This window comes from Nannospalax galili, unplaced genomic scaffold (assembly GCF_000622305.1).
Source record: "Nannospalax galili isolate Female #2095 unplaced genomic scaffold, S.galili_v1.0 scaffold205, whole genome shotgun sequence".
NCBI classification, from domain to species: domain Eukaryota; kingdom Metazoa; phylum Chordata; class Mammalia; order Rodentia; family Spalacidae; genus Nannospalax; species Nannospalax galili.
The window spans coordinates 3,462,097-3,475,323 of NW_008353921.1; the positions used below are offsets into that span (position 1 = coordinate 3,462,097).

The 13,227-nt window shown below is 52.2% G+C and overlaps 2 protein-coding genes across 2 annotated transcripts in view; one reads left to right on the forward strand and one right to left on the reverse strand.

Moving 5' to 3' along the window:
- Positions 1-627: 627 nt before the first annotated feature.
- Positions 628-6,281, forward strand: Kcnk15 (potassium two pore domain channel subfamily K member 15). Its single transcript, XM_008851020.2, has 2 exons — positions 628-971; positions 5,403-6,281. Exons 1-2 carry the CDS (start codon positions 689-691, stop codon positions 6,101-6,103), a joined length of 984 nt encoding a protein of 327 aa, XP_008849242.1. The 5' UTR covers positions 628-688; the 3' UTR covers positions 6,104-6,281.
- A 1,942-nt stretch (positions 6,282-8,223) lies between these two features.
- Positions 8,224-13,227, reverse strand: part of Rims4 (regulating synaptic membrane exocytosis 4) — a 61,047-nt gene continuing 56,043 nt past the window's right edge. The window contains exon 6 of the mRNA XM_008851021.1: positions 8,224-11,333. Within this exon, the coding sequence (XP_008849243.1) occupies positions 11,115-11,333 (219 nt within the window). The 3' untranslated portion in view covers positions 8,224-11,114. The remainder of the gene's footprint in view (positions 11,334-13,227) is intronic.

Consider the following 13,227-nt stretch of genomic DNA (forward strand, 5'->3'; position numbering starts at 1 on the left):
TGGACCACTATGCTTGACACTCTTTTTTTTTTTAACCAAATTATCATAGTTGTGCGCATTTCTGCTTACAGCTTTTCCATGGCTTTCAATTATCTTGAAGTTAAGCCCATGTTAGACCCTGTGGAAAGTCACCTCCCTATCTTCCTTCTGTCCCCCACTCCACCCTGCACCCCAATTCTTTTGGCTCCAGCCACACTGGCTTCCCTGCTGTTACCTGATGCCAAGCCAGCTCCCTTCTGCTTTGGCGCAGAAACTTACATTTGCTGCCTGAATTTCCTCTCCCTGGTCATGCCTGGATGACTTGGCAACCACCTGCCCACAGCACCATTTTCCTTCTTTATCTCACCTGTCTTCTTTACCTTTGTGTTCATTGGTCATCCGTCCTGGTTTACTAGCAGATCTGCTCCCACCTGAAATCGTTGGCACCAGGGTCGCTTGGTAAATATCTGCTGGATGACCAACTGGAGGAAGGAATGGGTGACTTGCCCAAGGTCGCAGGGCGAGTGAGGGGTGGAAGCGGGCCCTCTGCACCCCTGGGCGGGGCGTCTGTTCCAGATGTCGGGTTGGCAGCTACATTGGCCCGGGGACGCGAGGGCGGGAGAGCGCAGGCGCGGCGGGGCGCGGAAGGGAGCTGCAGGGAAGCGGCGGGGCGCAGCCGTCGGGGCGCACGGAGCCGGAGGACTGCGCGATGAGGAAGCAGAGCGCGCGCACGGCCGCGCTCATCCTGTGCATCCTGTCCTACCTGCTGGTGGGCGCCGCGGTCTTCGATGCCCTGGAGTCGGAGGCGGAGCGGGGCCGCCAGCGGCTGCTGGCCCAGAAGCGCGGCGAGTTCCGCAGGAAGTACGGTTTCTCCGCCGACGACTACAGGGAGCTGGAGCGCCTGGCGCTGCAGGCCGAACCGCACCGCTCCGGCCGCCAGTGGGAGTTCGCCGGCTCCTTCTACTTCGCCATCACCGTCATCACCACCATCGGTGAGCCTCCAGGAGCCTCCCCACTGCCTCGCGCGGTGCCGATGCGCCCGGGTGCCGTCCCATCTCCACCCTGGCGCAGCCCAGTGACTTTGGACGGGTCATTTCAGCTCACTGAGGCTCATTTGGGGACAGTCAGTTCACTCGTGCAGGGCGGCAGGGGTCAGTAAGGGTTTGCCAAGGGGCTGGCACGCGGGTGGTTAGAGAGCGCCTCAGGGGCTCAGGGACAGGTGAAGTGGGTCTGGAAGACTAAGTGGCCAGAGGGGCTTCCTTGTCCCCTCACATCAGCTGTGTAACTTCAGATAAATGGCTAAACTTCTCTGAGCCACAGTCTAAACTAGGAGTCAAATAGACCCTGCAGAGGGGAAGGGGGGAGGATGTCGTCTGTGGTGGAGATTGTTATTAAGGAGATAATGCATGCAGATAGTTTTAGCACAGAGCCTGACCCATAGAAAACACTATGAAAATAAGATGGCTTTCTGCATTATAATAACTATTCTGTTAACTCTGAGAACAGAGACCTCATCTGTCTTATCACTGCTGTGTGGGTGCCTAGGGCATAAAAGAGCTCAATAACTTGATAAAGGAATGACCGGTTGTCAAACCTTTGCACCTCACCCTCAGGGATCTGAGGAGCTCCTCTGTAACAGCTGGACCCCATCTGTTGCCATGACTACATCTGGCCAATACCTGCTAGTCTAAGTCTGGGGAGCCCACAAAGGAGAGGAGCAGGCTCTGCAGGCTCCAGCTGTGGCTGCCCAGGGGTCCTGTGGCTGTAGATCAGTAGTCCAAAAGCCCATACCTTGGAGAAAGTTCCTGCAAGATGCTCCTGCATAGGAGCTGTGGGTTTAGTGGGTGGAGTTCAGCCACCCAAAGGCTGAGTTCTGGGTACCTCCTGCCATCTGCCTTCTCAAGCAAGAGACTGTGCCCCTCTGAGACCTGGTTTTATCAAGGCAAAAGGCAACTGCTCTACCTTACTGGGTGATGGCCAGGTTTAAAGTGAGGTCATGTGTGTAAAAAGCTTGGCATGGTATCAGGCTATGCAGGCACCATTTGTTAGTGATAATAATTGGTTATTTGCTAACTATAACCCCAGCTCCTGTACAACACTTTTGCCCTTTCCTATCGACAGCGCCCCCAGACCCTCTCTTTTCCTGTGTCTACAGAGGTGGTACCCTATCTACAGCCTCTGCCCTGTCTCCTGTTCTCTGGAGGTCTACCAGCCAGGTCTGGCCTCCTCCCTCCCTGTACCTCTCTGACCCACATATGAAGCTGGGGAAAGAAACAACAACAAAGCCAGCAGAAACTAGAGCTGTTTTGACTTTTCTGGCCACTTGGGGTGCCACCACACTATCTGCTTTAAAAAGCCTTGAAGGAAGCCTGGCCCCAGGCGTCTAGAAGCTCAAACTCTGCTTGGGCAGAACAAAGGCACAGAGAAGCATGGGGTTAATAGCTCAGTCCCTGGGATCTTGGCACAGCTTCCTCTCTCTAAGCCTGGTTTATCTGTAAAATGGGTTAACAGTGTCATCACATACAGTCACCAGAGGCTAAATGAGAGCATCACTGTAGAGTACTTAGTATGTTTAGTTATTCCTTTTCAGTATGCTCTGCCCAAGTCTGGCATAGCCCAAGGAAAGCCACACTTCCTGGCTTCTTATTCCTAAAGAACCCGTCTTACTCAAGTTTCTTCCCCAATTTGGTTTGAATCAATTATCTTTCTGGGTGATTCCAGATATATTAGAGTTGGTCACCAGGGTACCTGCCTTCAAGGAGCTCGAAGTCTGCTGTTAGGCAGAGTCCCTCTTCCTGTAACAGAGAAAGACAAACCCTCAGGACCACGCAGTGCCAATGTGGAAGGGCAACCATAGGTCTTTAAAATATTTTATTATGTTTATTTCATGTGTATGAGTGTATTGCCTGCATGTGTATAAGTGCACCTGAGTCATGCAATGCCTGAGGAGGTCAGAGGAGGGCGTTAGATTCCCTGGAACAGGAATTATGGATGGTTGTGAGCTACCTTGTGGGTGCTGGGAATCAAACCTAGGTCCTTTGCAAGAGCAGCCAGTGCTCTTAACTGCTGAGCCATCTCTCCAGCCCAACCATAGGTCTTTACATTGCATACATTGTGTTGATATATTTTTGAATATTACATATGCTCACAGTGCATACTTCACAAGCTTCAAAAGGCTACAGAATGAAAAGGAAATCTCCCTCCTGTCCTTTCTTTCTGGAAGATCTTTTTTTATTAGTGTACATTAGTTGTACAGAATAAAGGGTTTCACTGTGACATTGCCATATATATGTGTCAGGTACTCTGATCATGGACCATCATCATAGTCCTCCCTTCCCCATACCCTCTTCCTCTTCCCAAATAATCCCCCTTCTACTTTTCCAGTCTTTAAAAAAAATCTAGAGTCCACATACAAAAGGAAACATGTGATCTTTGTGTTTCAGAGTCTCTGCCTTGCTCTTACCCACAAATCTCTCTCCCTGATTCACCTGTTTCTTGGTTGCCCTTCCAGAGAGAGTCTCTGTCTATGTCCTTTAAACACTATACACATTTTATATAATATTCATGATTCTGGCTGTTTTTTGCTTCATGTAATATATATATATATATATGTATGTATGTATATGGAGAGAGAGAGAGACAGAGACAGAGACAGAGACAGAGAGAGAGAGAATCAGGGCCTCAAGTAGCCCAGACTTGTGTTGAGCTCACTATGTAGCTGAGGATGATACAGAGCTTTGGATCCTCCTGCCTCAGCCTCCTAAGTGCTGGGGAATTACAGGTGTATGCGACCATGTTCATTTTTTTTTCTGGCCAAGTCCACGTGAATGAGCCCAGCTCATTCGGAGTTAAGCCCCATGTTCATTTTTTATGTGATGCTAGGAATGGAATCAGGACTTCAGGGATGCTAGCCAAGGACTCTACCAAATGAGCTACACCCAAGCCCCTGACTTAGTATATCTTCATGGTGTTTTTATATAAATCCTGAAGATCCATGCCACTTTCTTCCAATATAGCAGGCCTTCTTAACTTGGAACTGCTGACATATTGGCCTGATAATTCTGTGTTGTGGGGGCTGTCCTGTGCACTGTGAAATAGTGATGGCATCCCCAGCCTCTACCCTCTGGTGCCAGGAGCACACAGCCACCCCATTCCCAATCCCCAGTTGAGACAACCAAAAGTGTCCCTAGGTCCTGCCAGATGTCTGTGTGGTGATAAGACCATGTGGTCTGAGAGCCTCTGTGATCTCAGAGGTGCCATGATGGATTTCACCAGAACTGTATTGATCAGCATGTGGTTGTTTCTAACTTTTGCTGTGACCATGGTGACAGCCCATGTGTGTACAACATTTTACACATCTTTGCATACTGAAGGACTGACAGTGTGGAACTGCACAGGTCAAGGGCATCACGTTTTATCTTTGGGCAGACAGGATCAACCTGTGGGAGGAGGCACATTCTCTTTGGGAGATAGATCTGCCTTGCTTCTCCCCTGTTATGGGCTCATTAAAGCTATTGTTACTTTTTCCAGAAAAAGACACATCCACCCATTTGACGGTGACCTAGGGTTCAAGGATGACCACTCATATCTAGCTCCCTAAAACAGCTGAGGGAACCAGTAAAGGCACACCCAGATCCAGGGGGAAGTTCAGTGAGGGTCTACAAAAAGGCAGAAGGTGAGGAGGGCTTTGAAGGGAGCAGGGGATTAGGGAGGGGAGACAAGCCAGTCCCAAGGAGGAGCAAAACACAAAAGGAGTGATCTTCTGGTAGAAGAAGGGGGTGAACCTAGAGCATGGGGATGTAAAAGGAGTGAGGCTGGGGAGTGGGGAGAGAAGGAGTTGGGCTGTGTGTGAGAACTGGGATTTAACTGTGTTGGTACTAGGATGCCAGGGAAGATTTGTGTCTCCCTTCCCTCCCCCATCAAAGCATAACTAACTAAAACTCAACGTTTTTTTTCGGTGTATACTGTAGGCTCTGACAGAGAACCTCTCAGTTATCTGCAGATCAAGTCACAGAACCTTTCCCTTACCTCCCCAATTTTTCTGCCCCTTTTTAAGTAGTCCTCTAACCCCAAGGACAGGCGACCTCAAAGCTCTTCTGCCACCCAACTGAGGTTTCCAGAATGCCCTGTAGCCATCGGACTATGCAGCCTGCGCTTGGGGTGGGGCTTGCACCAACCATCCTTAGCTATTTCAGGAAACAGAAGATCGGTCCTTGCATTGCCGAACAGAATTCTGTCATTCAGAAGTATCACGGGTCCTTTATTCGTTCCAGGGTGGAGGAATGTTTGCAATCAGGGCGACTGTGAATAAACTACGCAGGGTTCAAAGCCGACGAAAGACCCAGACAGGCCGGACTGGGGCGGGAGCCTATTAGGCGGAGCTGGGCTTCCAGCATCTTCTCTCTCTCTCTCTCCCCGCACAGGGTACGGCCACGCCGCACCGGGCACGGACTCAGGCAAGGTCTTCTGCATGTTCTACGCGCTCCTGGGCATCCCCCTGACGCTGGTCACCTTCCAAAGCCTGGGCGAGCGTCTGAACGCGCTGGTGCGGAGCCTCCTGCTGGCGGCGCAGCGCTGCCTGGGCTTGAGGCGGCCGCGCGTGTCCACCGAGAACCTGGTGGTGGCCGGGCTGCTGGTGTGCGCCGCCACCCTGGCCCTCGGGGCCGTGGCCTTCGCGCACTTCGAGGGCTGGACCTTCTTCCACGCCTATTACTATTGCTTCATCACCCTCACCACCATCGGCTTCGGCGACTTCGTGGCGCTGCAGAGCGACGAGGCGCTGCAGAGGAAGCCGCCCTACGTGGCTTTCAGCTTCCTCTACATCCTGGTGGGGCTCACGGTCATCGGCGCCTTCCTCAACCTCGTGGTCCTGCGCTTCCTCGCCACCAGAGCCGAGGCCCCGGAGCGCAATGCCCGCCGTGCCAGCCCCCTCCTCTGCCGCTTCCCGTTGGACCATTGCAGCCCTGCAGCTCCCCGGAGCTCCCCCTGTGTCTCCCACCGCGTCCATCAGCTGGAGACCTGGGCCCATGACAACCCAGGCTTCTCGCCTCCCTTGAGCCCGGCAGTGGTGCGCCCCTATCGCAGCAGCCCGGACAGACCCCGGGCTCGGAGGAAGTCCATCTGACAGCCCTCTTCCACCCCAGGTCACATGTCTATCAACAAATGTGTCCCTGGACTTGGAGAGGAAGAGAGGCTTCGAAGCGTCTCAGTATCTTTTGTGGATCGTTCCAATCCCCTCTAGAAGTATATGGAATGCTGCATCAAATGAAGAAGTCATTCTACATTCAGCCTGGAGGTGGAAACTCTTTAGTCCAAATGTGTAGGAACATGTGGCCATGTCCTAACTGACCCTTCAAAGGAGGGCAAATGCCTACATTTCTGTTGTAAAGAGGATTCAAAGTGCCTTGCAGGGGAAACCTACAACTTTCAACACTAGAATTCTAGTACCGAGGCTGGGTGCTTACACTAAAAGTGTGGAGACAAAGATGGACGGAGCACAACCATCTATATAGTGGATAATCCCTGCCCCATGTAAATGCCTTTGCATCCTCTTTGTCACACATGAAGAGTGGAATTCGCCCATGTGTGGATGTTTGCCCCCCTGGAAAGCACGAGTCTTGTCCCAGGCCAGCCCCTCTTCTGAATGAAGGGGACCTTCTCCACAGCCTCCATATCACCAGGACTACCCAGAGGCAGCTAGCTCAGTGCTGTGGGATAATTCATTCTGGGTCCCACTAATCACCAGCAACGTGACTTTGGGGTTCTTATTACCTCTCTAGGTCTCCACTTCTCCAGCAAAACAGGGTTCATTCCAGATCCTGCTTCCTTGTGAGCACCTGTGGCACAGCTTTCTGAGACAGGCCCCTGCCCTATAAAGGGGTGTTAACAAAGCCCATGGTGGGGCATCCTGACATCCTATAGTATCTCACCCCTTAAAACACCAGCATCTCTTATCTTGCCAGACAAAAATGAACACAAAGCAAGAGCAAAACCAGGGGGAATAGAAAAGCCAAAAACTTTAATTTCCAACATGAGCTACGTGGTCATGAACACAATGCAATGTGACCCGCTCCAACCTATTGGCCCCAAAACCCTCCCTCCCCAAAGGCCCAGGCTGTTCCTGCTCCCCAAGAGGGCACAGGGAAAGGTGGGTGGATGGAAAGAGGCCCCCAGCCTGGAGACCCTGGGGGTCCCACTTTCGCACTGCCCTGTAGGAGGGCATAAGGAGCTTAGAGGTAACGCCTATGTCTGCTTCCAGCCACTACTCAGTCCTTCACAGTTTCTCTGGTTGAAATGGGCAGCAGGAGCCCCACACTCAGGACTCTCCATATAAGCTTATAGACACACTCTGTATCTTCCGAGCTCTTGTTCTGCAGACACAGGCCCTCCTGGAGGGCAGAGGGAGCTGTTACAGGGGACAGGAAAGGAGTCCAAGTCCCTGGGCCTGACATAGCACTGTTGCTCAATAAATAAATGCAGGTGACCTTGCCTGATGCAACAGCTCTGCCTTGGGAGAAAGTGTGGTGCCATGCTAGTTCTGAACCCCAAAGCACCCAGAAGCTCCTGGCTTAAGGAAACCAATGGTGAATCACTTGTAAACAACCTATTTCCTCAACTGTCTGAGCTCCTGGGCTAAAGAGCCAATGGGCTGTGGACTGTTCAAGAATGAGCTGGTCCTAGCTCCGCCACTGTCACAGCCAGTACTTCAGCAAGCACCTTCCTTTCTCAGGACATCCACCTCTCCCTCTTAAAAACGGACTGAAGACACAAGCTTCCTTCCACACAGTACTCAGACTTGAGTGACTTGTAAAGGTCAGAGGGTGTAGTCTGGGTAAAAGCACTGTGAAAGTGTGGGAAGTGCTATAGGAAAGCGGTGCTGTTACTTCTAAAGGCATACAGGAGACTTCCCTGAACCCCCGCTCTGCAAATTCAGACTGGAGCTTGTTTCTCACCCTCCTCCAGCTCGACCTGGAGAGGTGATGACCTAGATCAACTCTTACAGCCATGATCACCTGGAGAGACTCCCAGGAGATGCCAGTCTACCTGGTACTCCTAGTCTCCTAATTCCAGTACAGAAAAAGACACTGGTCCAGTAGACAGAGCCAAGCAGGCTGTGCCACTGAAAGGCCAGAAGTGTTGATAGTGGGGGCCTGCCCCTGAGCAGTGGTCTCTCCTGCTGCAGGAAGGAAACACAATGAAGCTCCTAGCTCTGACTCCCAAAGTATACTTGCTGAGAGACTTTGGACAAATCATTTCCTGCTCTGGGTCTCAGTTTTCTGACCTCTCAGATGGGCTACAACTTGTCCTCCCATGTTTTGGGGTGACTAGGAGGCTCCAGAGAGGGAGTAGAAAAGATGGAAGTGGTAGCTCCTCTTCATCCCACCCTGGCTCCAGCTCAGTGGGATGTGGGGACACCCAGGTGGAGGTGCCATAGGGCACACCAGTGACCCAAGGATGGCTCTCCCTAGGCAGAGCTGGGTCTCCTCTTTGCAAAATGCAAATGGACAAAAGGTCCACAGGCCCTTCCCCTCAGAGTGAAGAGGCATTCTGGGTAAGGAAAGTGTTCTGAGAAGGCCCCTTCCAAGGCAGCCCTGTACATGACCTCTGTCCAGAGACAAAGTAAGAACCAGCCCTAGAGACCTAGCCCCAGAAACACCCCCAACTCCACCCTCTCTGCTCCTCTCCAGGTGGTGGAGTCTGAGTTGGCAAAGGGTCAGACAGCAGTGGGGTACAGGCTGGATTTGGCAGTCCCCAAAGCTCATGATGAAAAGTCACTCTCCCTCCCCAAGCCCCTGTCTAGTCCCTAGGTGAGAACAGACATAGTTCCCACACACGATGATCACAGCTCCCTTGGAAGAAGGGTACTTGCTCACAATGATACAAAGAAATGGGGCTCCAGCCCCCACACCACCCCTCCAGGAGGTGAGATCCCACAGAATAAACCAGAAAAACCACTGAGGGGGCCTGGCTGACCACGAGGGTGTTGTTATTGCTTTGGAGTTGGTTCACCTGTTCTCCTCCCTCCCCCAACCCCCTCTGGCTGAGCCCTCTCATCTGGCTGTGACAGCCAGGCTTTGCCCCACCCTGAACAACCACAGTAGTGACAGCTGGAGAGAGAAGGCACTCTCCTGACTCAAAATATTCCAAACGGTGAGTAGTAAACCAAGAGCAGAAATCACACTGGTTAAAAATGGAGTCAGGGCGCTGACTGTGGGCCTCAGATGGGAGCCCATCCTGAGCCCTGCTCCCCTGCCCTTGGGTTCTGCCCCTCCACAGTCTCGAGACACTCTAAAGACAAACTGGCTAAGAGGGACCATGTATAGCCCCTAACCTGTACAGCGTCAGCAGCTCCAGGTGGAGGTGACAGAACTCGACCAGAAATGTAAAGGTCACTCAGGGCTTGGCAGGTTGGGTGTGGGGAGAATTTCCAAGTGGAACCCTGGTGGAACCAGGAAAAGGGTGGGACCCAACAGAGCCCTGGCATCCTCAGTGGAAAAACGGCACCCTCTAGTAAGACCAAGTCCCTCCACAAGGCTTAGAATCCTCAGGAGTGCCTCATAAGGAAAATCAGTGCCGAAGACAGTACATTAGAACACTAGTATAATGAATGGGCAGCTAGGGTTACAACCCTACGGGGAAGAAGGAAGGAAGGAGGCAGGGCAGGGGAGGGCTAGCCTCTGGCGAGCCAGGCAGCCCATCCAGCCCAGTCAGAGAAGAGAGACTGTAACCTCCTGGAATGTACTGCGGTCTCCTCTCTACTACCAGCCTAGGACTCGGAAAAGACTACATCTGAGCTAAGAGCAGGCCTCAGGGCATGAACACTACGTACCCAGCTAACCTGGACTACACCCTACACAGCAGGGACTAAGTGAAGAGGAATGGCAGGCTGCTGGGTGCCTCCCAGGAGAGCTGGTAGAAATGTGCTTCTATAGAGGGGCCAGCCTGTGTCCTCCCTCGCATGCAAAAGGGCTCCTGCAGGCCCCAGAGAGGGCCGCAGGAAGGCAGCTACCCAGGCCTCACCAGAGCCTTGGATTCTTCCAGACACAGCTCTGTACTCCTCCCCTCCCACACACATCTCTTCTTGAGCCAAGGTGATGAGGCCCTGGCAGTGGGTTCTGCCCTTAGTACAGGATGGTTTATTTAAAAATACTAAAATAGTGGGGGGCTCTAATGCCTCCCCAAGACCCTAGCCCGGAGGCAGAGGGATAAGATGACCTTAGATCTCAACCAACAAGGAGGGGTCTCCTGTTTGGGAAACCCTTCCCTTGGCACCACCAGACCCAATCCCAGCTTTTCTCAACACTCCCCTTCCAGGATCCCCCACATGCCAAAGTTGCTTCTGGCCATGGAGTTCTGGAAACTCAAGGTCCCCACAGTCTTGCACATGACAGATGGCAATGTCCTTTCCAGTCCACCAAGAGTTCCAGACCAGCTTGTTGCAATTCCATGGAGCAGAGCCCTCTGGGGATCTGTGCCAGGCCTCAGGCACCTCCTACTTTTCCTGCTGGCCCCCAACTTCTAGAGCTACCAGCAGAGGGGCAGGCAGGAGGGGATGGACAGATGGACTCGGACAGGCTTCGGCAAAGCTCCTTCCACGGGCAGGCAGAGGGAGACCCGAGCTCCCCTTCAAGTGGGGAGCTCTAGGCCCCCAGGAGCTGGCTCCGGATCCTTGCAAAGCTGCCCCGTCGGTTCTGGGGCAGGAGTAGCTGCCTGAACCCGGTGCCGCAGGAAAGACACTTGCTGGTAATTGGCACCATGGAGATGGCCGGCTGGGTTCTGGACTTGGCTCTAGGCAGCAAGCTTCCGAGGAGGCAAAGGGGGCAGGGAGGGCGGTGTTGGGGCAGGAGAGTGGTCTGCTCTGCCACCTCAGTCCTTCTCCAATCGCAGCCTCGTCCACCATGTCAAGACCAGCCAAGTCAAAAGTGCAGCCAACCCATTGGGAGAGGAAAGGTCTCAGGGGTTAGGAGGTGAAGAAGGGGTGAGGAGGGGCCCAAGGGGGGCAGGTCTCCCCATTCTGCTTCCCCACCATGGGGGAAAACCCCATCCTCCTCTTCAATGCACCCCTGGGCTTGGGGTCCCAGGTCGGGGCTGGGTGGTCTCCAGGCCATCTCGGGGAGCCCCTCTCCTCCCCGGCACTAAGATCGCTCTCCACAGGGCCCCACGGTGCTCTCAAGAGACAACTGGGATGCCTGCCTGAGCAGGGGACCTGTGGCTGGGTCCACCATCGAGGAGGTGGGGAAGAGCTTGTACCAGCCCACAGCCAGGGTGGTCAAGTCCAACTCCTCCAGCAGCACGCGGGCCACACCCATGAACTGCTTCCGCTCCATCCGCCCGTAGTTTCCCCACACGATCACCTGGAGGTGGGGGCAAGAAATATGGAGGTTCAAGTCCTGCAACTGGGAGTTGGTAGAATACTTGCTCAGTACGCACAAAAGCCCTGGGTTCAGTTCTAAGCACTGCATAAGATTGGGTGTGGTGGTGCATACTTATAATCCCAACACTCAGGAGCTGGAGGCAGGAGGATCAGAAGTTTAAGGCCATCCTTAGCTACACAGCAAGTCTGTGGTCAGCCCAGCTGACATAAGACCATGTCTCAAAAATAAAAAAATGCTTCTTACAAAGTGCTGGGTATTTGTTCAATCACACCCTTAGTTGTAAGCAATGGAAACCGATGCAACTGACAAACAGCAAAACAACAGATCAATAAAACAATAAAAACCAGCCATTGCTGCTGACAGGCCCTGAGCCAGAAACTGGGGTCTTCCAGGCCAATGCATCCATGTCCTATGGAGTCTACCTTTAAAAAAAAAAAAGATTTATCTTTATTTGTGTCTGTGCCTCTTAGTGTACACCTTGGGTCCCTGTAGAGACCAAAAGAGGGTTTCAGATCCTGTGGAACTGGAATTACAGGCAGTTGTGAGCCGCTTGACATACATGCTTGGAACCAAACTCAAGTCCTCCAGAAAAACAGCAAGTACTCTTAACACTGAGCCACCACTCCAGGCAGTCCTTACATTTTTACATTATTATTGTTGTTGTTGTTGTTGAGACAGGGTCTCCCTGTAGCCCCAGCTGGCTGGCCTGGAACTTGCTATGTAGATGAGACTGGCCTTGATCTCACAGAGATCTGCATGCCTCTGCCTCCAGAGTCCTGGGATTAAAGACATGTGCCACCATGCCTGGAAATATTTCTTTTATTAAGATGTGTATGTACATGCATGCACAGTCATGTTCATGACACGTCATGCATATGGAGGTCAGAGGACAGCTTTCAGAAGTTGGTTCTCTCCTGCCCCCATGTTCCAGGGATCTAACTCAAGTTGCCAGGCATGGCAGTAAGTGCCTTTACCCGCTAAGACATCTCACTGGTCCCTGCTTGTTCTTGACAGTCTCCTAACCTTGCTGAGCCTCAGTGTTAATGCTTGTGAGTGGAATGATCCCTGCTCAACTTACTGTAAAGGCCATGATCAAAAGAGAGAGTGAGAACGCTGTAAAGCTCACTGTTAGGTTGTATGTTGCTCTACAGCACATGAGTCACAGCTAAACAAGGGGTCTTGTTGTTTAGGGTCTAAACTGGTTCAACCCTCCCCACGGTCCTATACAAGCACCCCGAGCTATCCAAACTGAGGTTCAGGGAAGTGAAGTAATTTGTCTGAAGTTGTTCAACTCAGTCCTCAGTGCATCTCAGCAAGTTGACCAGAAGCCACTTCCTGGTAAGAGGATGGATTCATTCTCACTGTTGTATGAGCCTCACTGGGTCTCTACAGCTGACTTGTTGAAGTGCTATGCTCCAGGATCTCTGAATGTGACTATATGGAGCCTGAACCTTTAACGGGGTCATCGAGCTAAATGAAGTCATTTGGGTGGTCCAAATCCAATCTTATGGGTGTTCGTGGAGGAGGAAGAACTCGGACACCCAGACACACTAGGGTGTCACTCATAGATTTGTCTTGCCATGACATTTGCCAGAGCACCCAGTAGCAAGGATTCCACCTTGTCCTTCTGCTTCCTAATCCTCTTCACAATCCAGACCAGGTCAGAATGCTTGAACCTTCCTCTAATGAGCCAGGCATGGCCAGGGATCGTTTTCTGGCTGTTTCTAATAGTATTTGAACATTTCTCAGCTAGCAGCAGTTTCCAAACATTTTTTTTATAATGACAGCAAGAAATCAATCCACTGCTCAGTGTACACATGGAAGAAGTAAGTGAGGGCTGTGCAGGCGCAGTTCTCCGCAAAAAAGGGAGGGA